The sequence below is a fragment of the Vulpes lagopus genome, chromosome 2 (genome assembly GCF_018345385.1).
Source record: "Vulpes lagopus strain Blue_001 chromosome 2, ASM1834538v1, whole genome shotgun sequence".
NCBI classification, from domain to species: domain Eukaryota; kingdom Metazoa; phylum Chordata; class Mammalia; order Carnivora; family Canidae; genus Vulpes; species Vulpes lagopus.
In genome coordinates, this window is record NC_054825.1 from 82,097,013 (window position 1) to 82,124,710 (window position 27,698).

Here is a 27,698-nt window from a genome sequence, read left to right on the forward strand (position 1 = left end):
CACAAACTCAAAAAATAGTTAAAACCTTTACTATGTAGAACAGAGAGTATTTTGTGATGGGAAAGTTTGTAAATTAAATGCCTACAATGGCCAGTGAGGTATTAAATGTAAACAAGATCAAATGTAACCAATAGGGATTATGGAGATTTAAGTTACCTAGAGAGAACTGAACCTAAGGATCTATAAAGTACTGTGAAGTTAACAAAAAATGCCTGTACACAAACACATACACACACACACACATATGTACTGTGTCTATATACACACTATGCATGCCTGTAAGTTTGTGACACTTAATTCAGCGTGAAATAGGTTTATGGAAAATTCTATTGAACTGATTAACCAATTCATCAGCAGATATGATAACAGATTTAGAAAATTACAGGTAACTTGTTTTAAGACAAAAGCTTCCCATATATATTCAAGAAAACTCAGAAATGTTTAGAAAAGTGAATATCCACATTTTTTTTATAGAAAAAATATATACTTTATTTTCAACTAGAAAGGTGCAAACATGTAACTTTTGGTCACATTCTCAACAAGTAAACTGTCCAAAAAACAGTCATAGTCAAAGTAGAAACAAATGCTTCCAGGTGGAAAAACTGATCAGCTATACAGAGCCACTCATGTTTTAACAAAGGCAATTTGTTCATTAAAAGTGAGGCTACCACATTTCCAACTGACAAATCAGACTCCCAAGTACATCATCACCTCATATTCAGCAAACAATCTGTTCTGATGGACTGTCATTCTGAGCAGAATTTCCATTTGAATATCCATTTCATGCTTTGAATTATCAGACAAGCTTTACGTCCTACCTACCTATGGTGTTCAGAATTGAGGCTAACATTTGAAATATCAAAGCATTAAAAACAAAAAGGCACAAACAACTTTAAATTAACTTAGATAACTGTACAAATATATATATATATATACGTGTATATATATACACACACACACAATATTTACAGTATCAATAAAAAAAAATAATTCTGGCTTATTACAGGCAAATTAGCTTGCCACAAGCTGTCCAGTCTAATAGACAGGATTCTGATTCCTGAACATTATCATTCAAATCAGAATGTCAGAGCTAAATCTGCTGTTCTGACTTAAAAAGAACTTGACCCAGCCTCATGAAGAAGGCTGGAGAACACACATCCTAGCTGTCGCTGGAGCTGCAGGTAGGTCAGTGAGCATGCTAAAATTCTCCTTCCCATTTACACTCCAAAGAGGAGGCACATTCTACTTTAGGATGACAATCCTTTCCACAGGTGCTCTCCCACTGTTCCTAAAGTCACACCTTGGTATACTGTGGTGCTATGTGCTAACGCAGTCCCACTGTCAAGTCTTACTTTCTTCAAACCAGTGTCTAGGTTGATAGACTATTTGAAGGTCACATGGCACAATATTTTGAATTTGGCGGCACTTTTTCTTTCCCCCAGTTAGAAAAACAGATTTAAAGTAACTTGTACTACTGAAATCATGTTTACACAAAAAAATGAGATGTGAATCAGTTCAAGTTATAGCCTCATGAGTTAATGCCTCTCACACTCTCTGGCTTTATGCCATGTCTCCATACATCTTCCTGTAGTACAGTGACTCAAAGATGTCATTGTCTCCAGGACAGTTATAATGGCAGGCACAGGTCTTGATGAACATCATATTCTTCTTCATGACCTCTCCGTCAGGGCACTTGAACTCTACGGGAAGTGTGGTGGTTCTGTGGGGAGTGCAGCAACGGCCATCTGTGCACACTCCACAGAACTTAGCCCGGTATGTCTTCACGCTGGTACAACCAGAAAGCTCAAACTTGACAGGCTTGGCGATTTTGGGGGTACGGATGCACTTTTTGCCCTTCTAAGGAAGACAAAGCAGAAGGAAAAAAAAAATCAATGGCTCTATCAGGGGAGTGGCTTTCTTCAAGTCGTGTGTGTTTTAGTCTTAGGTTGTCTGACTTTTGTTTATATTTTGAGGAGTGGAAGTTTGAGTCTCATTTGCCAGCCTTCCAGAAATAGACATGGCCTCTCTTGGGATGTCTGGAATTAACAGTGTGGAGAATTTCATAGTGGAAAGCTGGTGGCTCCTATTACACAACATCTCATTCCAGCAAAACAGCTCAATGGTCAGATATTTTTGGAGATAAAACGTCTCTAATAACAAGGGTGGTGAGACCCAACTTTGGTCCTATTCATTACCATTGCAAGAAAATCAGTTAGCAAGAGCAGAAAGTGTACCTTAATGTTCTCCTCCAGGTCAGCCTCGCAAGGCCTGACCACGCAGAGGCGGCTCTGCTTCTCCAGCCTGCAGAAGGCGTTGTCGTTGGTAACGCGGGTGGAGACGCCCATCCCGCAGGTCCTGGAACAGGCGCTCCACTCTGTGGTCTGGACCAGGCAGTTGGCCCGGATCATGGTTGGGTCTGGGCCAAACGTGTCTTCCAGCCGGTAAGCTGTGGAGCAGAGCACACAGACACTGAGGGAGGCGCCAGGATGAGACGCTTCCTCGCTCCCTCGGCGAAGCGAGGAGTCAGCCCCTGGGGGAGGCTCATAAGGCGCCGGAGGAAGGTTCAACGCACCGGCCAGGGCAGGGCCAACCGCCGTGTGGTCCTTGGGCTCGTCGCACACCCACTCCTCGCAGCATTTCCCGGGCAGCTTGACCCTGCGCGGGAAGGGGCAGTCGGGGCTGGGCAGGCGGACGTCCATGCCGCACAGGGGCACGCAGCCCACCGCGCCGTCCAGGCAGGTGCACTGGTACTTGCAGCTGCTCTGGAAGGACTCTCCGCTCCGGCGCACGGTGCCTCCGAAGACGCAGGGGGCCCCGTCTTTGGCTGCAGGGGAGGGCAGGGAGGGAACGGGGGACGCCAGGGTCAGGCGCGGGGGGCGGCAGGAGGCGGGGCGGGGGCGGGGGCGCGGGGCTCCCGGGGTGCGGGCCCGGGGCTCCCGGGGGGCTCCCGGGGTGCGGGCGCGGGGCTCCCGGGGGGCTCCCGGGCGGCGCGGGGCTCCCGGGGGCGGGGCGGGGCGGGGCGGGACCGCAGCGCCGGCCGCGGCTCTTACCCGTGCACACGCCGATCTTGCGGTTGGCCGGGGCGCCGAAGTCGCAGAAGAGGCCCTTGTGCGGGTCGCAGGGGTCGCGCTCCGAGCACAGCTCGCCCAGCTGCTTGGCGCACACGCGGCAGCAGCCGCAGCCGTCCAGCACCAGGCTCACGCCGGCCGGGCACCTGGGCGCGGGCGCGGCCGCACACGGGCACTGGCCGCCGCAGTCCTGGCCGGCCGCGGGCTGCGGGGAGGGGGGGGGCGGCGGTCAGCGGATGGAGACCCCCCCGCGCCCCGCGCCCCGCGCCCCGCGCCCCGCGCCCCGCGCCCCGCGCCCCGCCCGCCCCGGCCGCCGCGGGGCTCCCGGCTTACCCGGCCGCAGAGGGCGAGCAGGAGCAGGAAGGCGCCGCGGACTGGGCCGAGGCCGGCTGCAGACATGGTGCGCGCTGGGGGGCGCGGGTCGGGCTCGGGGGGCGCGGGGGCGCTGGGGGCCGCGGGCTCAGGCTCGGGGGGCGCGGGGGCCGAGGTCCCGGAGCCGGCGCTCGGGCGGTCGCGGGCCGCAGTCGCAGCGCGGCCTCCTCTGCGGGAAGAGCTGTTGTGTGGGGCCGAGGCGGGCGGCCCGCGGCTTTTATACGCTCCGGGCGGCCCCGGCGCTCCAATGAGCTGAATGGAGTCCCACACAAACAGGGACATTCCTTGCATTCCTCCCCACCTTCCTGCCTCATCAACTCACACCGGATTGATCCTGACCCCTTGACACTCCGCATTCTTCCCGTCTGAAAAAGCTGGCGCGCTGCGGCTCACCCCCCCCCCCCCCCCCCAGGCTCAGCACTTCCAGCACCGAATAGGATTTTTCCCCTCTTGCTTCTTCGCACCGCTCCTGACTTACATCATGGATGAACACATCAATCACTACTATTTGTCATACACTCACTTTTCTTTCTTTCCATATTTTATTTATTCATTCACGAGAGAGAGACAGAGAGACAGGCTGACGCGGGACTCGACCCCGCGACCCCGCGATCATGCCCTGGGACGCAGGCAGACGCTCGACCACCGAGCCACCCAGGTGCCCCTCACTTCTGTTTCTAATAGTTGTACCCGCCCTACCCACTGACTTACATGTTTTTTAAGAGGATACCTCTTAGGTATCCTAGGAGGCAAGGATTCCTAAAAAATTCGGAAGGGTTTCCTTTTTATTTTTTTGTACTATTATTTGTACTATTTTAATTTTGGAGGCTGTCTTTGAAACTCATCAGAGAGCAGAAAAGTAGTTGCTTTTAACCAGCTGAAATCCCCAAGAAGTCTACCTGCAAATCTTACGTTCCATGTTGGAGATGGAGGAATTTGATTCTTCCTCACTTGACATAACGGTTTGGATGCCTCATACCTGGACAAGAAAGAGAACAAAGCCAGGGGTCAAGTCAAGAGTGTGGATGCAGTTTTTGCGGGTGGGTGGGGGTGTGTGTTCCAGCACACTTGCCCTGTTTTTCTCTTAATATATGTAACAGTTTTATTGTTGGGAGTATAGGGATCTTGGGGTTTACTTGGGGTGTTCTTTTTTTTTTTTTTTTTTATTTATTTTTATTTATTTATGATAGTCACAGAGAGAGAGAGAGAGGCAAAGACACAGGCGGAGGGAGAAGCAGGCTCCATGCACCGGGAGCCTGATGTGGGATTCGATCCCGGGTCTCCAGGATCGCTCCCTGGGCCAAAGGCAGGCGCCAAACCGCTGCGCCACCCAGGGATCCCAACTTGGGGTGTTCTAAATACAGTTTGGGTCTTTGAGAAATGAGTGATTTTTCAAAATGCTAAAACCTGTAATCTTTGAATGTGGATTGGACTTGGTTTGTCTCACAGTAAAAAAAGCCTGATAATTTAGCAAGAACAGTGTACCCTTTTATTTCTGGTTATAAACTAAGAGTGTCAGTGAATAATACAGTTTAGTAATAACTCTTCACACTGCTATGAATAGTGATTGTGACTTCTTACTGTCCAAGGAGCCTGCAGCCTAAGTGCAGTGAGATCAGGTCAAGGAAACAACGGGTTTTATTCTCTCTGCTTGTGCACAGATGTCAAATATGGCCAATAAGTCCAAGCACATTTCCATTTCTTAATATTGCCAGTTAGCTGCACTAAGTACTTAATTAATTAGCCATGCTTTCACCTAGAATCTACTGTTTAACTGCTTTGTTTTTTTGTTAATGTTTCCAGTTACCATTTTGTGTAAAGTGAGTGATTCCAGAGCTGGGCCATTTTCTTGTATTGTGATGCCACATCATTTGACACTTGTTACCAGTGACAAACTCATTTCAGTTGTTGATTTAAGATAAACATGCCTGTGTCTGACGCAAAGAAGAGCATTCAGAAACAACTCTATAGATTTATAATTTGAAAACAGCCTATGTTTAAACAGTTTAAACAGCCGCATTTTTTTACATGTTTCAATTCGCTCTATTGAAAAAGAAAAGAGCCAAGAAGAAAACACTCCAACTTCAGCATAGACCACATCATCTGTACACAATTACCTCCCTAAGCAGTCCACATGTTACACAGTGAACTTGCCTGTCAACAGTGTGAGTGGCCAGCAGGGAGGGGGGTGGCTCTGAAGCTCAGGAAGAATTTTCAACATTGTTATTTAATGTTCTTTCCAAGCATTCCTCAAAGAGAAGAGGCCTAAAATTTCCTATTTAAGGACGGAACATTCCACGTTATGTTCATAGCCACATGTATATTAAAGGCAACTGGGCCCCCAGCTTTTTCTTCCCTCATGGATGATTTTAAAAGTCCAAAATATGTGGGAAGCCACAGTGAAATCTTTCAAGACCTAAACCCCAAATTATGTCTACCACTAATGGTTGGGAAGGTGTGGTAGAGGGGGAAGGGTAGGGATGTGAAGCTGGAGCCTCACCTAAGATGGGATGTGGGCTAGGTGGTCATCTCTAGTGGCTTGCAAGGGTGAGGTCGATGGGAGAATGGTTGGGAAGTTTCGAATGCTCTGGAGAGCCTGAGAACCACCACCAATAGCCTCACATATGTACAGCAAAGTGGAGACTTTCATTCATGGAAGGGATAAATTGCTGGACCACGTGACCTGGTTTATATTCTTAGAGCTGCCATTCACAAATCTTAGGGAAGTAAGAGCCATATTTCCAAGTTGACATTATGAAAATGTTGATGATACTTTATTTCGTAGGATTTAATGATGATTAATTGGATTAAAATTCTTAGGGAGTTGGTGCCCCCCCCCATCTTTTTTGATTTTCTTTTTCTCTGCATGTATAGCATGCATACTACATTCTGCCAGGTTTTTAAAAATAACAAGACATATCATAAAAAGAACTTGGTTTTACTATAAAATTCACATGGTACCTCAAAGTCTAAAAAAGCTAATTGTTAGCTCCAAATGGATGGTTTTGATATTGGCTAAGAGAAAATACTTATACTGATATATACAGAACATGGAATCTCAGCATAGAAAAAGAGGTGTGCATTATACAGTTAGGGTGAGGCTTTATGATCAAAAGTCCTTTGAAGAGTTTAAAATAAAAGATTATTATTAAGAAAGTGAAAGAAAGAGAGAGAGACATAGAGAGACACAGAGAGACAGAGAAGAGAAGACACCCAAGACATTCACAGACTCAAAATATGTTCATATTGTATTATGGGGACCTTCAAGTGCCAGGAAACTCAAAGGGAAAGGCTGACACTCCATCCTTAACTCATGCCATGGGATCTGAATTCTTGTACTATTATAAATGACTCAGCAAATGTTTGTGTGCACCTGGGCGGTAGTGGGAATAGTGGCTTCTTATAATTTTGTCCACCTCTGACTTCTCCCAACGCTTGCGACTAACAGCAGGTTCGAACTGGGAGAAAAAGGTCTTTGAATTTGTGTGCAAAATGGTTAAGATGCACTAATTTTGTCTTGTAAGCAAGTGTTTATCTAGCAAATGCTTTTTAGAGAGTTTTTTTTTTTTTAAATGAGGAATTCATTAAGCTGGCCACTGAGTCCTGTTTACAGAGCTATATAAGGTACGTGTGTGTCTACTCAGGCATCACTTGTACAGGTCGTTTGGTTAAGTCTTATAAGATGTTCAGCTGTGTATGTACTACATTCCTTCTCTTAGGTTTTTTGTTGTTTTTCCCTATTAAAAAGATAGTTATTTGATCAGGTATCAGACATAGAGAAAACCTGGCAGGACTACAGGAAAGTGGCCAGACTTTGGAGTGTTTGTGTACTTAAAGAAGGAATCTTGCACATTTTCAGCTTTCGGTCATAGACATTTTCTTATAAGAGCAAGTAGGCGTCTGTGCCAGCCCTGAAAACGGAAATCAGAGCTCCCAGGGAAACATACCAGAGGAATGTGACTCAGTGCCAAGACCCATACGCAATACATACACTGAGCTGTCAGATTTATAGGAAATCTGGCCATATAAGTGTATCTGGACAGTGAGCAGTTTGTTGTTATGGTGGGTTGGGCGTGGGCTTCAAATGCCTCAAATTCAATCAAGTAAATGAATTCCACCCCTAAAAATGATATGCCAGCTTTTTGGGGAAAAAATATAATAAATACCATCATAAAATCTTCAGGGACTCTGGCTTAGTTTACCTTGTCTTATATTTGCTTAAGATGAAGGTTAGAGAGAGGGCGTACTCCGTGGGAGTTCAGAGGTGGGAAAGAAGTGCAGATGTTTACTATCTAAATTACATTCATTTCCTCCCTGCTCTTGCCTCCTTATAATTAGTTCTCTGACTTTCTTGGGATATTACGTGATGCAAAGGTGTTTGTCAGAAAGTAGTCAAGGCTGTTCCATGTGGTCTGGGTTTATGTTTGCCTGTTCATTTACTTCCTTGTAGAAGCAGTTGATCGCTAGAGTGAGAAAGCAAAGGAATTTTTTTTTTTAATGACATTTTCTTCGGTTTACTACTTGTCTCATGTATTTTATTAGTTTAATTACAATACTGTGCTGCCTCTAGTCTGCTCGCATTGATCTGAGGTGGTGCTGGAAAACATGGATGCTACTATAGGTAGAGGTGTCTCTAACACTTTTCCTGACATATTAGCAACTTAGATTTACTAGCTTAGCAACAAGTCTTTACAGCACTTTGTTTGATCATCTTAGATGGGAAGAGTCGGTCAAATGTGTGGTTTGGGGAAACCAAATCAATAGGTTGAAGAGGAATAGAGAATCAAGACTAGATGACTTATTTCAAAGAATAGGAGTAAAGGATAAATATTTTGAAAGGACGACTATAAAATCGACATGATGTGAATCTCCCCAGAGATTCTGCCGATGTATCGGGAGGTGGAGCAAACTAAGACAGGCACCGTCAGCTCACCCCTTGAAATGCATTCCCACCTCCTACCAACAGGCCTGAGCCCCTTCTCACAACTCCAGGGCTCCCTGGAGTGTGGCGTGTTTTTTTTTTTTAAATATTTATTTATTCAAGTAATCTCTATACCCAACATGGGTGATACTTCATAAAGAAAACGAGTTTTTTTAATAAATTTATTTTTTATTGGTGTTCAATTTGCCAACATACAGAATAATACCCAATGCTCATCCCGTCAAGTGCCCACCTCAGTTTTTGTCTTATGCGCTTACATGTCATCTGTATGGAAGAATTATCACAGTATATTTCTCTTTTAATCATAGTTGTCAGGATACATAAAATGAAATTCTGTACTTAGCTTATTTTAGTCATATGATGGCATCTGCTTCCTTCATTTGCATGTTATCATTTTTATTCCATTTTTTTCATGGAAGAAGAGACGTTCAAAGAGTCCTTTCTTCAATGAAAAGCATGTAAGCTACCCCTAATCCTTAGGTAAAAATACAATGTGTGAATACTAAAGAAAGAACAAAATGTCTATTGGTGCCTGTGTTCATGTTTTCTTTAGATTATTTCTTTCTCAGAAACCGAGATAGTGGGACACCTGGGTGGCTCAGTGGTTGAGCATCTGCCCTTGGCTCAGGGTGTGATCCCAGGGTCTTGGGATCGATGCCTGCATCAGGCTCCTTGCAGGGAGCCTGCTTCTCCCTCTGCCTATGTCTCTGCCTCTCTCTGTGTGTCTCTCATGAATAAGTAAAATCGTTAAGAAAAAAAAAGAAGAAACCAAGATAGTATTCCTTTGCTTAACATAATGCCATAGACATTTTTACACTCAATATATATTTGAGTTGATACTTTTCTTTCATTTCATTTTGTACCATGAACTATGGCACCATGATATTGACAAGTGAGTTTTCAAATTAAATGGAAACTGGTAGCCAGTACATTCTAAAGTTGTTCAAATTGTCCAAAGACTTTCTAAGATGTTTTCCTGTGTATGGCTTTTTAAATAACTATGCCTATAGGAATCATATATGAATATCTGAACACATGGATAAGGCTTTACCTCCCAAGTCAGAGCTTTCACCACACATGTAGAAGAAAAGCACACTCTAAACTCTTGAAATCATCAGATTTGAAGTCAAAGTGAACGAATGCATTGTTTAATTTAATGGTGGAATGTACAATTCTGATTTTGTCTCATCCATTTAACAGGAACGCTACTTAGAGCTTTGTCTGGGTGCCTGAAATGGATACGTGTATGGCTGTATCACCTTCCATTTATCCAGAGATGTTAAATTTAAAGAGCCTTCTAACATACAGCGTGTCACTTGAGCTTCACAACAACTCTGTGAGGTATTGTTCTCCCATTTTGCAGGTGAGAAAAGTGAGGTCGAAGATGGCTATGTGACACAACACAAGCTTGGTCAGAAGTGGAGCAGGGACATGTAAATTTCAATTCAGTTCTTCTCAAGGGAACATCCTTGACTCTTCCAAACTCTGCTGCTTCTTTTTTTCATATTCTGTATATACAGGGGTCTCTGAACACTGCATGTTCTTAAGGGAGTTATCTCTAATTTTCCTCAAACTCTGAAATCACACACCCTAGAAAGCATATAAAATAAAACACTGTGGGTTAATTGGCAAAGTCAGGATTATTCTGTGATCTGAGAGAAGCGTGAAGTAGAAAGGTAACAATTATGGTCTGCATGGGCTAGACAAAGGTTTTTTTTGTTTTTTTTGTTTTGACAGTTAAGATTTTTGTGATCTTGCTGTATAGACACCTGTGTAGTTTGTTGTCTGCTGATGAACTGATGTAGCTGAAAAAGGAAAAATGAACCAAGATGAGGGGTATGCTTTGGAAGGCTTAATATCGGGGTGTGTACCAGTGTGACGTTAGCTTCAGCCCACAATGAAGATGTCTGTAACTCAGTGCAATCTTGTTTAGACTGAGTCTCAGACCAACCACAGGCATCATGAAAGTCTTCTTGAAAAAAAAAAAAAAGAAAGTTTCTTGAATAATTGCATCATTCACTGATTAGTTACCCTTACGATTAAATGTCACGATGGAGCCTCAGGCCATTGGCTTTGTTTTTGTTTGTTTGTTTTTTTAGGCCATTGGCTTTGAAGCAGTATCTACACTACACATAGATTCTTTATAAGTATCCTTTAATAGACATGTTCCAGCAGGCTGTTGACATAATGCTTATTTTGTGAGCTGCATCTTGAGTGAAAATGGACTTTCCTTAAACTGAATACAGTTCATATTTAAGGCTTATGACTTATCCCTTCTCTGCTTTCACAGTGAAATAATGTGATTTGAATCATGACTAATTTCATGTTGTTAATGGCATGACATCTATGTCATAACTACACAGAGCAGCAGTTAAGAGTGTTATCTAGGACTGGAAGGTTTAGAACGAGAGACTTTTCTTATTGACCTGTGCATGTATGTGAAAATTAACAACTATAGGAAAAAGTTTCATGTAACCATAGACTTGCTAATGTCCCAAAATATTTCACTGTTAAGCTATTTCTCGCATAGAGATGATGAAAGTTGATCTTGTCCAAATGAATTTTTTGTGGTGACTTTCATCATTTCTAACCGCTCTCTGTTTATTCTTCTTGCTCATGTGTTTAGCCTTGCCATTTCCATATATGGTTGATTCTTGAGACTCTGTTTGTTTTCAGCTCTGTAGGTGAGCAAACAAACTTCCGGTCTAGCTTCAGCTAGACTTTGAACCTATTTTACTTTGCAGTAGGGCTGGGCACTGCAACAGCCAAAGTATTCCCTGTTGGCTTTGACTACTTTCCAGGCAGGCATCTCCCTCCCCAGTCAAGCAGATTTTTCCCAGCTAGCTCCTGAAGGAGCTGCCGGGGCAAGGGGAGTCCACAGCATGGTGATGCCTCTTCTGCTTCTCTGATGTTCTCACCTCACTCAGCTGAAGCCTGGCCTAAATCTAAAGAGGGCTTAGGAACTCTTAACTCTTTCTTTTTTTTTAATAATAATTTTTTTTTAATTGGTGTTCAATTTGCCAACATACAGAACAACACCCAGTGCTCATCCCATCAAGTGCCCCTCTCAGTGCCTATCATCCATTCACCCCAACTCTTAACTCTTATATTTCCAGGACGCTTAGGTGGCTCAGTGGCTGAGGGTCTGCCTTCTCTCAGAGCATGATCCTGGAGTCCTGGGGTCCTGGGATCAGGTCCCCCCAGGGAGCCTGCTTCTCCGTCTGCCTGTGTCTCTGCCTCTCTTTCTGTGTCTCTCATGAATAAATAAATGAAATCTTAAAAAAAAAAATCTCCTATGTTTCTAATGCATCCCATCCAGCTTTTTAAGAAGGGAAAATGACTATGTCACATATGAAGGATAATCTGGAACCTACTTTGTTTACAATAAGTAGACTGTTAGACTGGGACACCTGGGTGGCTCAGTGGTTGAGCATTTGCTTTGGCTCAGGGCGTGATCCTGGAGTCCCTGGATTGAGTCCCACATCGGGCTCCCTGCAGGGAGCCTGCTTCTCCCTCTGCCTGTGTCTTGGCTTCACTGTGTCTCTGTGTCTCTCATGAATAAATAAAAAAAAAAATCTTAAAAAAAAAAAAGCACACTGTTAGACTAATGTGAGGGCAGGTGACCCAAGGCAGCAACAATGTCCCAAAAACATTGACAGGTGCATTACCTGGCATCCTTTAGGGAAGCACTGCATAGCGTCACTTTGCTTGGGATTTCTTATCTTTCCTGGCACTGGTGGTGGTAGGGAAATACTGTTTTACCAGACAGCCCAATATTCAAGTAGGCTAGGGCTAGAAAAACAGATGAAAAAAAGACACTCATAGCTCATTTAAACAAAACAAAACAAAACAAAACAAAACAAAACAAAACACCTTAGATATTTACATTTTTGAGCTCTCAAGAATAAAGCCTGGCAAAATAAGCTTGATTTATATTTAATTAAGCAAGATTATCAACAGTACTAGTTTGATATTCCAGTGTGAAACTTTAGTACTTAAGGTAAGTTGATTCTGTAGTTTAAAGCATTTCATAAAAGTAGGCACTATTTTGGATTTAGCTAGACCAACTTCTTATTATCTTGATTTCAAATGTTTATTAACAGAGGTAACATAGCATTGACCTGAATATAGAATTTGCTGGACTTTGTATTTCTCTATTTCAGGAGAGAGTTTCTTTTTTTTTTTCTTTCTTGCTTGCTTGATTGCTTTCTTCTTCTTTGTTTCGTTATTTAGCTGTGTTTACTAAATGTGTGACATCAGGCAAACTACTTCATCTAAGCCTCAGTTGGCTCCTTTAACTTGGAGATACTAGCAATATCCACCTCCTAAAATGGGTGTGATAATTTGTAAGGATTAAATACCAAACATCGTGTAATGCACTCAACAGAGTGCTTGTCACAGAGTAAACACTCGAAAAAAATGTTTGCTAAAGTAAAATAGAACTTTCCTTTTAGCTCATATCTAAATACTTTCAGACACTAAATTTCTGCCTTAGCACTTGGCAAAAATTAGCCCTGAGCCCAGTAGGTTTTGGGGTCATGTATTATGCAGATTACACAGGATGAAAAGAATGTTGCGACTTTCTGTTGACAGCCTTTTTCTAGCAAGGCACTTATCATTGTTATATCACTTGTGAATGACTTATGAATTGTGATCTGTCCTTAGGATCCTGTTTTCTGTTTTTTTTTTTTTTTTTTCCATCAAATTGCCACAGGGGGGAGTATAAGTTCTTGAAAGAAGCAAATAACACAGTTTAAGGAATTTGATACCAATTATTACTAAAAATGGCCATATCTAAAAACAGCTAAACAGATGATATTAATACCCTTAAGAAAATAGATATATGATAAAATAACAAATTAGACAACTGTTCAATCTTAGATTTAATAATTTTGTTTTAGTTGTAAAAATAGTATCTGGAAAATGTCTCTCGGTGACATGAAGAGGTGAATGCGTGTGTGTGTGTGTGTGTGTGTGTGTGTGTGTGCACGTGTGCATGCGTGCACTGCCTGCATCTGGACATTATTGGCACTATAGGAGACGGGAGAAAGTTTCTAGCTTTCGCCGAGTCATGAAACGAAAGAGGCAGAGGGAGAGAAAGAACCAGAGTAAATGTTAATAATAATAAATAAATAAGGATGAGAATGACTTGGATGCAAGAATATGACAGCTTTACAATATGGATGATATTGGACCCACTGTGTACATATGGAGAAATTGAACCTTGTGAAGTTCAACAGCTAGGTAATTCCAAAATAGAACTACACAAGTGAAAAGTGAAGTAACTCTTTCAATTTTACAAATGCATTTAATAGCTGCAAAAATTGGGGCAGCCTGGGTGGCTCAACAGTTTAGCGTCGCCTGAAGGTGTGATCCTGGAGACCCTGGATCGAGTCCCACATCAGGCTCTCTGCGTGGAGCCTGCTTCTCCCTCTGCCTGTGTCTCTGCCTCTCTCTCTCTGTCTATCTCTTTGTGTCTCTCATGAATAAATAAATAAATCTTTAAAAAAATAGCTGCAAAAATTGTGACTTGACTTTATAATAGTAATAGCCAAAAATGTGCTTACTTCCTCTGCCTCTTTGAAGAAAAGTGAAGTGCACCAAAGTCCTAGGAAAGGAGAATAGAGAAACTTATGGGTTGGGCAGGTTGTTTATGGTACCAACACGAACCCTCCCTGTTAGGACATAATCATCTTTGCAGATGGTTGGTCGATCCTCCTTCTATCTCTCTGCTTCTCCCAGAAAGTCCTTTTTCAGGACTTCCTGATAAGCCACAGTTGAGACCACATTTCCCACATTCATCCTCCCTTTCCCTCTCATTTGTTGCAGTGTTCTGCAGAAAGCCTGTCCTAAAAATTCTTATTCTTACAGAATTTCTTCATATGTGTCAGTATATCATTCTGATTTTCTGAATTGTTGGGGACTTTGTACTTGGCTCATGTTCTTTCCTTGAACCCCAGCCCCTGCCACCATCATATAATGCCCCCTAGTACTTACCAGAACAACCATCCAAACTTACCTCTATGTTCTTGCTGCTTGCTTCTTTTAAGCCAACCAGGACTTGCCTCAAGCCCTCACGTTACGTAGAACTCCATCCCCTTGGGTCCTAAACCATCTGTCCTTTCCTGTTCTCTCCTACTCACTTACTGTCACTTGACCCAACTGAAAGCTTGATCTCTTGCCCCTTCCTTTTCTTCTGGCTACTTTTTTACCTGTCCATGGCGCCATGTTTTATGTCAACAGTCTCTTGTTAGCACCTGTGGTTTTCGGCCTCCCAACCTTTTATCAAGCCAGCTCCGTGCCTTATTTGTTCTCACACTGCCTGCCATACAGTTGTGGTTTTCAGTCTCAGTTTGGCCCTCAGTTCTGCTGTGTTCTGCTTTTTGTTGTTCTGGTCAGCTCTTTCCCATCTTTTCCTTTATCTCACCTCCAAACCTTTTCCCTCAAGGGTCCTACCCTGCCCCACCTCTCAGCAGAGCAGCCCTCCTTCCCCCATGAGACTATCAGGCATGATCAACTCAAGCACCTTCTCAAGAAGGATAGGTCTTCAGCCTCATGGCCATTCCTTTAGTGTAGAGCTGACTGCTCAATGCTGTAGCCAGTGGTCATCATGTATAGCTATTTAAATCTAAATTAGTCAAAATTTAAAATCCAGTTCCTCAGTTGTACTAGTTACATCCAGAGTGCTCAGTAGCCACATATGGCTAGTGGCTACTGGACAGGGTGGTGTGCCCACCCTGCCATTGCGCAGCCCGATTTAGGCAGACTTTGGCTTGTGCTATTGGTCCACCTTCTGCCTGTCTCCTGTGCAACTCTGTTTTCTCTTTTTCCTGTCTCTGATCTTTCAATTTCTTTTTTTTCTAGTAGTTTCTTCTCAGCCTATAATGATGAATACATTTCTTTCATATAAAAAAGAAAAATCCCCAAACAAAACAACTTTCCCTTTGACCTTCACATCTCTCTCTATATTGCTCTACTTATTTTTTTTACTCTGAAGCTCCTAAAACACACATGCTCACACACACAATCACACACACACTTTCCTGTATTTACTATTGCCAAATACTTACCTTTGAGTTACCATTCAACCCACTGCAATGAGTCTCCTGACTCTAGCACTGCAAATTGGCAACAAACAACCTCTTTGTTGCTAAATCCAGTGGATTTCTTTTTTTAAAATAAATTTAGTTTTTATTGGTGTTCAATTTACCAGCATACAGAATAACACCCAGTGCTCATCCCGTCAAGTGCCCCCCTCAGTGCCCGTCACCCATTCACCCCCACCCCCCGCCATCCTCCCCTTCCACCACCCCTAGTTCGTTTCCCAGAGTTAGGAGTCTTTATGTTCTGTCTCCCTTTCTGATATTTCCCACACATTTCTTCTCCCTTCCCTTATATTCCCTTTCACTATTATTTATATTCCCCAAATGAATGAGAACATACACTGTTTGTCCTTCTCCGATTGACTTACTTCACTCAGCATAATACCCTCCAGTTCCATCCACGTTGAAGCAAATGGTGGGTATTCGCCGTTTCTAATGGCTGAGAAATATTCCATTGTATACACAGACCACATCTTCTTTATCCATTCACCTTTCGATGGACACCGAGACTCCTTCCACAGTTTGGCTATTGTGGACATTGCTGCTAGAAACATCGGGGTGCAGGTGTCCCGGAGTTTCATTGCATCTGAATCTTTGGGGTAAATCCCCAGCAGTGTAATTGCTGGGTCGTAGGGCAGGTCTATTTTTAACTCTTTGAGGAACCTCCACACAGTTTTCCAGAGTGGCTGCACCACTTCACATTCCCACCAACAGTGCAAGAGGGTTCCCCTTTCTCCACATCCTCTCCAACATTTGTGGTTTCCTGCCTTGTTAATTTTCCCCATTCTCACTGGTGTCAGGTGGTATCTCATTGTGGTTCTGATTTGTATTTCCCTGATGGCAAGTGATGCGGAGCATTTTCTCATGTGCCTGTTGGCCATGTCTATGTCTTCCTCTGTGAGATTTCTGTTCATGTCTTTTGCCCATTTCATGATTGGATTGTTTGTTTCTTTGCTGTTGAGTTTAATAAGTTCTTTATAGATCTTGGAAACTAGCCCTTTATCTGATAGGTCATTGGCAAATATCCTCTCCCATCCTGTAGGTTGTCTTTTAGTTTTGTTGACTGTATCCTTTGCTGTGCAAAAGCTTCTTATCTTGATGAAGTCCCAATAGTTCATTTTTGCTTTTGTTTCTTTTGCCTTCGAGGATGTATCTTGCAAGAAGTTACTGTGGCTGAGTTCAAAAAGAGTGTTGCCTGTGTTCTCCTCTAGGATTTTGATGGAATCTTGTCTCACATTTAGATCTTTCATCCATTTTGAGTTTATCTTTGTGTATGGTGCAAGAGAGTGGTCCAGTTTCATTCTTCTGCATGTGGATGTCCAATTTCCCCAGCACCATTTATTGAAGAGACTGTCTTTCTTCCAGTGGATAGTCTTTCCTCCATTATCGAATATTAGTTGACCACAAAGTTCATGGTGCACTTCTGGGTTCTCTATTCTGTTCCATTGATCTATGTGTCTGTTTTTGTGCCAGTACCACACTGTCCTGATGACCACAGCTTTGTAGTACAACCTGGAATCTGGCATTGTGATGCCCCCAGATATGGTTTTCTTTTTTAAAATTCCCCTGACTATTTGGGGTCTTTTCTGATTCCACACAAATCTTAAAATAATTTTTTCTAACTCTCTGAAGAAAGTCCATGGTATTTTGATAGGGATTGCATTGAATGTGTAAGTTGCCCTGGGTGACATTGACATTTTCACAATATTAATTCTGCCAATCCATGAGCATGGAATATTTTTCCATCTCTTTGTGTCTTCCTCAATTTCTTTCAGAAGTGTTCTATAGTTTTTAGGGTATAGATCCTTTACCTCTTTGGTTAGGTGTATTCCTAGGTATCTTATGCTTTTGGGTGCAATTGTAAATGGGATTGACTCCTTAATTTCTCTTTCTTCAGTCTCATTGTTAGTGTATAGAAATGCCACTGATTTCTGGGCATTGATTTTGTATCCAGCCACACTGCCATATTGCTGTATGAGTTCTAGCAATCTTGGGGTGGAGGCTTTTGGGTTTTCTATGTAGAGTATCATGTCATCGGCGAAGAGGGAGAGTTTTACTTCTTCTTTGCCAATTTGAATGCCTTTAATGCCTTTTTGTTGTCTGATTGCTGAGGCGAGGACTTCCAGTACTATGTTGAATAGCAGTGGTGAGAGTGGACACCCCTGTCTTGTTCCTATCTTAGGGGAAAGGCTCCCAGTGCTTTCCCATTGAGAATGATATTTGCTGTGGGCTTTTTGTAGATGGCTTTTAAGATGTTGAGGAATGTTCCCTCTATCCCTACACTCTGAAGAGTTTTGATCAGGAATGGATGCTGTATTTTGCCAAATGCTTTCTCTGCATCTAATGAGAGGATCATATGGTTCTTGATTTTGCTCTTGCTGATATGATGAGTCACATTGATTGTTTTACGAGTGTTGAACCAGCCTTGTGTCCCGGGGATAAATCCTACTTGGACATGGTGAATAATTTTCTTAATGTATTGTTGGATCTTATTGGCTAGTATCTTGTTGAGAATTTTTGCATCCATGTTCATCAGGGATATTGGTCTGTAATTCTCCTTTTTGGTGGGGTCTTTGTCTGGTTTTGGAATTATGGTGATGCTTCCGTCATAGAACAAATTTGGAAGTACTCCATCTCTTTCTATCTTTCCAAACAGCTTTAATAGCATAGGTATGGTTTCTTCTTTAAACGTTTGATAGAATTTCCTCTTTTCAGTTCTTATAGAACTTGATCTCTCTGTGTGTGTTGTGTTGAGTCCCATTCTCTCTCTTCCTCTTTGACCATTTCCTCTGGTCTCCCTTGAAGTCTTATTTCCCTCTGCCTACCACTTTGATGTGGATGCCCCATAGTCTGTCACTGGTTCTTTCCTTAGTTACATGTTCCTTAACTGCCACATTGTTGATTGTTCCCTGCTCTCTGGATCTCAACCAGAAACTTTTTCTGTGCTGTTTACAGGACATTAATCTGAATGTCCTATACAGATCTTAAAGTAAGCATAATCAAAGCCAAATTCATGTCCTCTTACTCCCAAATCTGTTCCCTTTAATGTGTTCCCAGACTTAGTGATTAGGAGCAGTATACCATTCCATATTAAAGCCTGTACATGGTTGGATGTCCCTTTTTCTCTTTCACCCTCTGTATTTAATCCGTCACAAAGCTCTGTGAACTCTACCTTCTCATTATATCTTCCCAGCATATCATGCCATCAACATCTTTTGCTTGAATCACTGTATTTGTCTTTTTGCTAACTGGTCTTTTACCTCTCCAATTTATTCCTTTCGCTGCTGCCTGAAGAATCTATCAGTGCAAACTGCTTACGCAGCCTGCTTGAAATCTTCATACAGTTTCCATTGCCTCTAAGAGAAGGCCCTGTGTCTGGCTCCTATCTTGTCCATTCTTATTTCTCACTACCCACCACCCCTGCCCTATTCTCGGTTTTTCATTTCCTGTATTGCTACAGTTGGTTTCAGTAACTTCAAATTTTATCATGTATGTCATGGCTTTATAACTTTGCTCATATTGCTCATTCAGCACATAGAGGAGTGGTAAGTAAGGTGTGTTTATACCAATGAACTTTTGACTGTGGTAGGAGCTCATTTTATATTTGATCCAGGACAGATGCACTTACATGGTGAAACAAATTTTAGACAATACTTACTATAAGTGATATCTTTGGTATTTTAAAATTGTTTTCTTTCCATTTTCTTAAAAAAATGCTGATCTTGATCTCTAAGCTTATTTTACTATCTTATTGAACCCACACTCTATATATTTATAGTTTCTGGATATTGTACTTAGAAAATGTCCTAGTGAATACAGACTTCATCAATGTGAAAGAGATGTAGTTTTACTTTTATATCTGTATTTTCTAATGTAATTACTTACAACATTTTCTGAGTATTGGGATATAGCTGTGCTCTTCAGCCTTTTTTTTTTAACAGAATGGAATGCATAGAAAATGATAACATTTTATTGACATTTTAGAGCATAGGCTTTCTAAAATTTCTAAAATTTTGGAATGATAAAGATAGAGAAATTGTTTTGTTTAAGGATATCAAAGATCATAGCAGAACTTACTGGCAAATTGCTATCTTTTTTTGTTTGTTTGTTTCTAGGTAATATAAGGTTTTTCTTGGAAGTTGACTTCTGAGTATTTGTGAATAACCTCTCACATAGTATCAACTACAGACAAATCCACTCTTGAATGAATTCCTTATGTAAAGTTTGGGAACTACCTTGAACTTTAAAATATTCTACAAATATTCCCTACTTAGCTAAAGCTACATAATTACTAAAGTTTTAGGAACTATGGTGTTTTATATTATAGCATATTTATATCAATTCATAGATATTTTGTATTTATTGATTATATAAATAAAATTTCTGAGGCTCATGTATTCCTACCTGGTAAGTTTATGTTTTTTAGAATACTAAGGACTACAGTGTTTATTTTATTCAAGACATAATTATGGTAAATAATTCTCTAGAAAATTGAGTTGTAACACTAGTAGGTGTTTAGAAAAGGTTGCTGACTGGCTGATAAAATTTAAAAAGTTAATGTAGTTGTTAAGGTTGCCAAACCTAAGGCATAGGAAGATATTAGTGGGAAACTGTTCCAGACTAATAAGTCTATTAAAATAACCCAAATTAAAGTCAATCAATCGTTTGTTGTTATTTCCCTTCTAAGTAAATAATGTATAAATATTTTGATTTTTTTGAGCATTTGCTATATTCCTAACATTGTTTTAAACACAGTGGGATATTAAAAGATACCTAGTTCTTACAGGGAAGTACAATCTATTTGCAGAAGCAGATTATATGCAAACTAAAGGTTAAACCAGTGATCATGCATTTGTGTGGCATAGGGACCACAGGACATTGAGAACTCGGGAAGATTGGTATGATGTTCTTTTGCAACATATATACATTACTTTGCTTTATAATGGTTCTTCAGGGCTTAGAGAGTTTTAAGAAGGCATTTGCAGGTTTAAAGGGCAAAATTAAGAGAGTCTTGAAGACCAAGAGTTAGTAATGCTAGAATTGTTATGCTTCTGTTTCTCCTCTTGCTTCAATAAATAGTATATATTACCTTTTGTCTCCACAACTTGCAGGGCACCAGGCACATGGAGGAATCTTAAAGCACAATAAATATTTGTTGAATTAATGCATCTTTCTTGAAGGCAAAGGTTATATTTTTTTCTTCTTTTTATGATTCTCCATGACTCCTGGTAGGATGTTTTGCACACAGTAACATCCAGCAACTATAAAGTATTGAGAATGTTCATTTAATGAGGAAGAAACATAGCTAAAGTGAGTATTACTTGGCCAAGATACCTCACAAATTCTTCCATTCGCTCAGGAATGGATATGCTCACTGGACCCTGTGCTGACATGAGGTCTAGTAGTCTAATGATGACTTTAGCAAGAATTACATGTTTTAATGCCTTTGTACTGGCTGGTCAGCTCTTATTCTTTCTTCAATTCTCAGTTCACTGGCCACTTTCCCTTTTGGTATTCCAGACTGGGTTAGGGTTTACCCTTTCACAGCTTATCTCTAGCTGTGTGGTGGTTTGCCTTTATCCCTTACCAGATGGAGTTCCACAAGAGCAGAATTGAATCATTTCTCTCTTTGCCTGTTGTACCAAGCCCACTACCTTGTTTATAAATTTTATCTGATGGGAGTTTGTTGAGTAAGTGTTTGTAGGACAAATACAATCCTTAACGGTGGTGGTTAGACATCTGGCTTTGAACTGGCAACTTGGCTTTAAAATTGTGTTCAGGGACATAACTGAAAAAAACAAATACCAGAATTATAACAGTTTGGGGAATAAAGATGAGTCAATGAGAAAGAGAAATGGAAAAGTCACAAAAATTCAGTGTCAAATATAAAATGAACCTTATATTACCATTACTAAGGCATTCATATTGAGTGGGCATACACATTTTTTTTTCTGGTGCTAGACTTTTCCTTCCTGTGCATCTAGTGCCTTGTTGAAATGGTGCAAGCGACCCTTTCAGTATACACTGAGTGTGAGAACATAGGGCAGTGACCTTAGGGACCATTCAGTGAAAGTCTTGGTTAACTGAAGTGAAAAAACCAGATTTTAGAGCCCACAAAGGCAGGCACCTTTCAGTGATAGAGGCTTGTCTATGCAGCAGTGAGCAGAGGAGCCTCCTCTAACTCTGTTACCCTCATCTTCCTACTCTACCATCCTGCTTTTCCAGCAACCCGCCTGTGGACAGTCCAGAAACAGCTGCGTGGTCTTGGTGGATGGTGGGTGGTCTCCCTCCTCAAACACACTATTTCACTATGACTATCCATGTATTCAGGAGAGGAGGCGAGTCTCTCTACAGTCCATTGAGGTGACCCTCATGTATACTATTGGTAATAGTCATGGCCGCCTTCATTGAGGACTTGTGCCAGACTGGCTATACAGGTTATCTCCTATTGTCACACAACCTGCACATGTATACTGTTTACTCCCCTTTTTATAAATAAAGGGAGTAACAGAGTTGGGTGATGTGATGTGTCCTGTCCATGCCATGGAGCCAGTAAGTGGCAAAACCAGGATTCCCACCTGGCTCCTCTAAATCCCCAAATTCCATAGATTTCTCCAGACATCACATCACCTTTTATAAAGTAAAGAGGATAGAGTGACCTGTCCATATTTGTTAGGTAAAATGGTATATTAAGAGGAACAGGCATAATGCTTTCTGTAGAGTTTAAATACTTACCTATTGCTGGATAAATGACTACCTGCATAGGCATGAGATTCTTAAAAAGAAAAAGAATCACTCATTTGTCAGAACATAGATTTAAGATCATTACGACAACTAGAATTTCATGAAAATGTGAAGCCGAAAAGCAAAATTCAGGGACTTTTTACATTTTTTATGTATTTTATTTTTTAAAAGATTTTATTTAATTATTCATGAGAGACACACAGAGAGAGCCAGAGACACAGGCAGAGGGAGAATCAGGCTCCATGGAGGGAGCCCGTTGTGGGACTCGATCCCCGGACTCCAGAATCATGCCCTGAGCCGAAGGCAGACGCTTACCCGATGAGCCACCCAGGTGTCCCACTTTTATTTTTTTTAATAACCATTGTATTTAGAGAATTCCGTTTTTTGTTTTTTGTTTCATTGTGTATACCACTAATAAAAAAAAACCTAACAATTTTCCTAGTTAAGTGTACTTAGAAGAAATTATGGAACTTGTGTAATACACACAGTATTTTTTTTAAACTACTCATTATTTTTTAGCTTGAGTTATTATTTCTAAATTTAAAAGTCCTAATTAAAATATAATTGTTCATGAAGCCATAATGTTTATTCAAAGTTTAAGTTAATAGAGAACTGTCTATTTAAATACCCAACTTAAATAGCACTCAAAAATTTTATTTTTCACACTCTCAGAACAAAATAAATAATAATTGTTATCATTGGGTTGGAAATATGGACTGAATAGTTTTAAAATATTTTTCAAAAACTTGGCAATGTTGTTTGGTAACAAATACAATGAAATCTACTATCGTATCCTTATTTATTTGATTGGGGGTTTTCAGTTCTCACCAGAACTTTTTGAGAATAAATAAAATTTATATATAGGGTTAATGTAGTTATTTACTTTATATGAAGACATATGCCATTATACAGTTGGAAACTACAGGTGCCTCATGTGTCTTGGATTGTGTGATAACAATCTCAGAAACTATTTGGAAGAGAAGTTAAAACAAATGCAAAACTTGGGGCACCTGGGTGATGCAGTTAAGTGTCCACTCTTGGTTTCAGCTTAGGTGATGATCTCAAGGTGGTGATCTCAGTGTTGTGAGATCGAGCCCCCATCAGGCTCCATGCTCAGCGCATAATCTGCTTCACATTCTCTCTCTCTCTGCCCTTCCTGCTTGTGTGCTGTATCTCTCTTAAATAAATAAAGAGACAGAGAGAGCACAAGTGGCGGAGGGGCAGAAGAAGGGCAAAAAGCAAACTACCTGTTTAGTAGGGAGCCCAATGTGGGGCCCAATTCCAGGACCCTGGGCTCATGACCAGAGCTGAAGGCAGACACTTAACCAACTGAGCCACCCAGGAGCCCCTAAAAAAATTTAAAACTAGAGGAAAGACTAATTTCTTTTAGCACAAGTAGATCTCCACTTTTGATAAAGTGTATTATTTTCCCTAAAAACGCCTTAGGCCCAGCTCCTGCTTATCTTAAATGTCTCTGTATCCCTAGTAGAGTGCTTTGCATATTAATAAGTATGAATTTAACTTGATTGTATCAGTCTACTCTTAGGTCAGATGGCACCCTACAGACACGGAGATGGAACGTTCCTTTTCACTAAATGTGTATAACTAGTTCTTCCTCTATATATACCCCTAGAAATTCAGTCACAAAGAGTGAAAAATAGCTGGGTATTAAAACGGGACATTACAGACTCAGTAAGTCAACCTTGTTAGATTTCTCTTCCCTTCATACTGGATTAGAGTATCAGGAGTTACGCAGAAATATAAACTCTGAGCTACACTTCTCTTAAATCCTGCTGGGTCACTTAGCTTGTCTTTATGTGGTGTGTTTATATATGGATGATGGTGGTGGAATCATGCATTGAAAATGCCACCAGGAGGATTCTACAACTCTCTGGATGTTATACCAGTGGGCGATTGGTATCAGACAGTCAAGAGAACCAACAATTGAATTAGAAGATGAATAGGTAAGATGATATGAGTCAATATTTGGTGGCTGTCTTAAAAAAAACAACTAACCAATCTAAAATGTTAAATCAAAAGTAAACCAAAATGAAAATTCACCAAAATTGGTGGCTCTTTAAAAAAAAAGAAACAAACCAATTTATGCTCATTTGGTTTGTGGACTAATTCATGATACAAATGTTCAACCAAAAATTAAAAAAAAAAAAAAAAGCAAAGGAAGGTCAAATTTCTATCTCCCCTCCCGACCCCCCAGGAAGGAAGTTAGAATTATTTAACCCACACATTGTATACGGTTGATTATTATTTTTTTAAAGATTTTATTTATTTATTCATGAGAGACACAGAGAGAGAGAGAGAGAGAGAGAGAGAGAGAGAGGCAGAGACACAGGCAGAGGGAGAAGCAGGCTCCATGCAGGGAGCCTGACGTGGGACTTGATCCCAGGTCTCCAGGATCACGCCCTGGGCTGAAGGAGGCGCTAAACCACTGAGCCACCTGGGCTGCCCCAGGGTTGATTATTAAAGCTGAGTTGATCTGAAAAGTTTTACATATAAAGAAATTTGCTGTATTGTTATATGGGCAAATCCTGAATAGAAGGGAAATGTGATTTCTACTTTGAATATACAATTAGCAAATTTAGGAATAGGAGTTTTTGTTTTTGTTTTTTGTTTTTAGCTTGTCATGAAAATAACGCCATGACCTTTGGTTTCAGGCCACAAGATGAAGTGACAGACAGAGCCTGACTTCCTACTGTCAAAAAGGTAAAGTATAAGAAAAGAATGGTACCTGTGGAAATTCAAAGCTTTGATCACATACTGACCAAATCTTACCATTTAGTATTTCTGTTTGTAAACTAGACTTTTTTTTAATTTTAAAGATTTTATTTACTTATTCATGAGAAACACAGAGAGAGAGACACAGGCAGAGACACAGGAAGAAGCCGCTCTATGTAGGGAGCCCGACGTGGGACTCGATCCCGGGTCTCCAGGATCACACCCTGGGCTGAGGACAGGCGCTAAACCACTGAGCCATCCAAGGATCCCCTGTAAACTAGATTTTTATTTGATATAGCAAAAATATGTGCTTTCTTTTAATTTCAGTTTATTTTTTCTTAAAAACAAAAGGCAAAGCATCTGTCCTTTAAGATAAATAATCTTTAAGAAATGTTTGCTAATTGCCATATCTTCTAAGTATGGCTTCTCTAGAGTTTATTTAATGCAGTTTTTCTTTAGAAAGTTGCAGAGTAATGAAGAGTCATACAGGAAATATTGACAGTTTTACTCTTATTTATAGGAAAAGTTCCATGTGAGACAAAGGAAACCATTTTTAAACTGTCTTAGAATAGTTTTTGAAACTTAGTTTTGGATAGTAAAATGGAAATTAAAACATGACTATTATTTGCAGTTATTCCTTCAATAATAATAATTTTCACACTAGTTTGGATGTGACCCAGTTACTATTGATGGAACTCCCCCAAGCCCTTTTGAATTGTTATGTAGGTAAAATTAAAGTCTTGGAATGTATATTTAAAGACTTGTCCAAAGCCATGTAGCCAGTGGCAGAACTGATGTTAAGTGTACATTTCCCGACTTTAGCTCTGTCTCTACTTCTTTTTTTCTTCTCGTTACTATCTTATTTAATTTATGATGGGGTAATATATCTTGAGGAAAATAAAAATGAACAGGAAAGAGTAAAATGAATTCTAGCTTACTACTGTTGTTTTTAGCAATTTTCAACATCCTGGTTTATTTCATTCCCAGGGTATACATGTCCTGTGGTAGATGTTGGTATTCAGCAAAATGCATGAATAAGAACCTCATTAAGTGTGAGAGCTTGTGTCTCAGTTTCCTTTCTGGGATGTAGTAAAAGCTACTCTTTGCAGTTGTCAGAATGCAGAGAAATATAGCTTATTTAAAATGTGTAGTATAGAGTTGATATATATATATATAAGTGCCCCCCAGCTGTGAGGTATTATTGTATTTCCCTTAATAATTCATATTATCAAGAAAGAGGAAAGATTTACTCTTTTAAATTAAAATACTTAAAAATTTGGAGATTAAGTAGAAATTCACCTTCTGGAGAAGGAATTCTCAGTGTTCCAATGATTTCTCTTATAAGCATTGTTAGCACATGGTAAAGCCCAATAAATGAGAAACTGGAAAATAATTAATGTTTCAATATTAAAAACCACATAAGCCAGAGTAATTATCAGCTTAGTTACTAAATTAAATTATTTTGCTTTGAAACTCCAGCTTTATGCTAAAAAGAATAGACTAAGAAGTCCTTTTAGATGTGGCATTAGTTCTCAGAAAATAAGTACTGTGATGAATTATGGGAAAATGAGTTTAAGACATGGATTAAATATTTATTAAGTATGTGAATTTAAAAATTAAGGAAATCTTGGAAATTTGTCTTAGAAATGCTTAGTTTGGGCACCATGAAAGTAGTTTTATTTTTGGTTCTGATTATAAAAATTGACAGCTTATTCTTTTTTTTTTCCCCCTCATCTAGTGAAACATGAATTAAAAACTTGCAGAGTTGGTAAAATTTCTGGGATCATGTGGTCTTCCACTTTTCATGGCACCTGTGGTACAAATATAATCTAGAGAAACTAAGAGGAACTAACTTGGTTCTTGCAAGGGAGGGGACTGGAGTTCAGCTCCCCGCCTCACCTTTGCAGAACCAGGGCTCTATAAAGAGAGAGAGAACAGACCTTTCCTTTTACTGACTTTTACAGGTGAGGAAACAGAATCCCTAAGCGTTGTGTACCGTGCTCTAAGACACAGTCTGAGACAGACAGTGACAGAGTCGGTTCTTGAACAAACCCTCTCCTCTTCTGCTTTTTTGATTACATGCTATATCCTTACTAGTAAAGAATCTGTAACAATTCCAGATTCTTTTCTCTTCTCCATTTTTATTATAGAGCTGTACCTGACAAGAAAGTCCGTTTAACTTGGTAGCAGCATGAAGGGCATTTCCTTGGATTAGTTGCAAACCCATCTCAATGGATAAAGAAGATGTGGTTTATGTATACAATGGAATATTACTCAGTCATTAGAAACGACAAATACCCACCATTTGCTTCAACGTGGATGGAACTGGAGGGTATTATGCTGAGTGAAGTAAGTCAGTCGGAGAAGGACAAACATTATATGTGCTCATTCATTTGGGGAATATAAATAATAGTGAAAGGGAATAGAAGGGAAGGGAGAAGAAATGGGTAGGAAATATCAGAACGAGAGACAGAACATGAAGACTCCTAACTCTGGGAAATGAACTAGGGGTGGCGGAAGGGGAGGAGGCCAGGGGGTGGGGGTGAATGGGTGATGGGCACTGAGGGGGGGAATTGATGGGATGAACACTGGGTGTTATTCTGTATGTTGGCAAATTGAACACCAATAAAAAATAAATTTATTATTTAAAAAAAATTCTTGAAAACCAAAACAAAACAACAAAAAAAATGTTTAATTAAATCATTATTCACCTATTGATCACCTACTGTGTGTTGG

General features: G+C 40.6%; 1 protein-coding gene and 1 long non-coding RNA gene across 2 annotated transcripts; one reads left to right on the forward strand and one right to left on the reverse strand.

Annotated features, from left to right (window-relative positions):
- Window positions 1-462: 462 nt before the first annotated feature.
- CCN2 (cellular communication network factor 2) lies at window positions 463-3,823 on the reverse strand. Its single transcript, XM_041746012.1, has 5 exons — window positions 3,402-3,823; window positions 3,051-3,273; window positions 2,573-2,824; window positions 2,235-2,446; window positions 463-1,857 (listed from the first exon to the last, which is right to left on the reverse strand). The coding sequence occupies exons 1-5, from the start codon at window positions 3,729-3,731 to the stop codon at window positions 1,561-1,563; spliced, it is 1,314 nt and encodes a 437-aa protein (XP_041601946.1). The 5' UTR covers window positions 3,732-3,823; the 3' UTR covers window positions 463-1,560.
- On the forward strand, window positions 3,345-27,306 carry LOC121485524. The gene is made up of 4 exons (XR_005986305.1): window positions 3,345-3,468; window positions 9,583-9,745; window positions 24,902-24,950; window positions 27,113-27,306. It is a non-coding gene; the product is annotated as an uncharacterized LOC121485524 (long non-coding RNA).
- Window positions 27,307-27,698: the final 392 nt, after the last annotated feature.

What these genes read in the sequence shown, in the direction of transcription:
- CCN2 (XM_041746012.1), bottom strand. Translation starts at nt 3,731, where the DNA reads ATGCAAGGAATGTCCCTGTTTGTGTGGGACTCCATTCAGCTCATTGGA. An exon ending in CAAGATCGGCGTGTGCACGG is followed by an intron (nt 2,825 to 3,050) that starts GTAAGAGCCGCG and finishes CCTCCCCTGCAG; the next exon opens with CCAAAGACGGGGCCCCCTGC. An exon ending in GGTTGGCCCTGCCCTGGCCG is followed by an intron (nt 2,447 to 2,572) that starts GTGCGTTGAACC and finishes TCTGCTCCACAG; the next exon opens with CTTACCGGCTGGAAGACACG.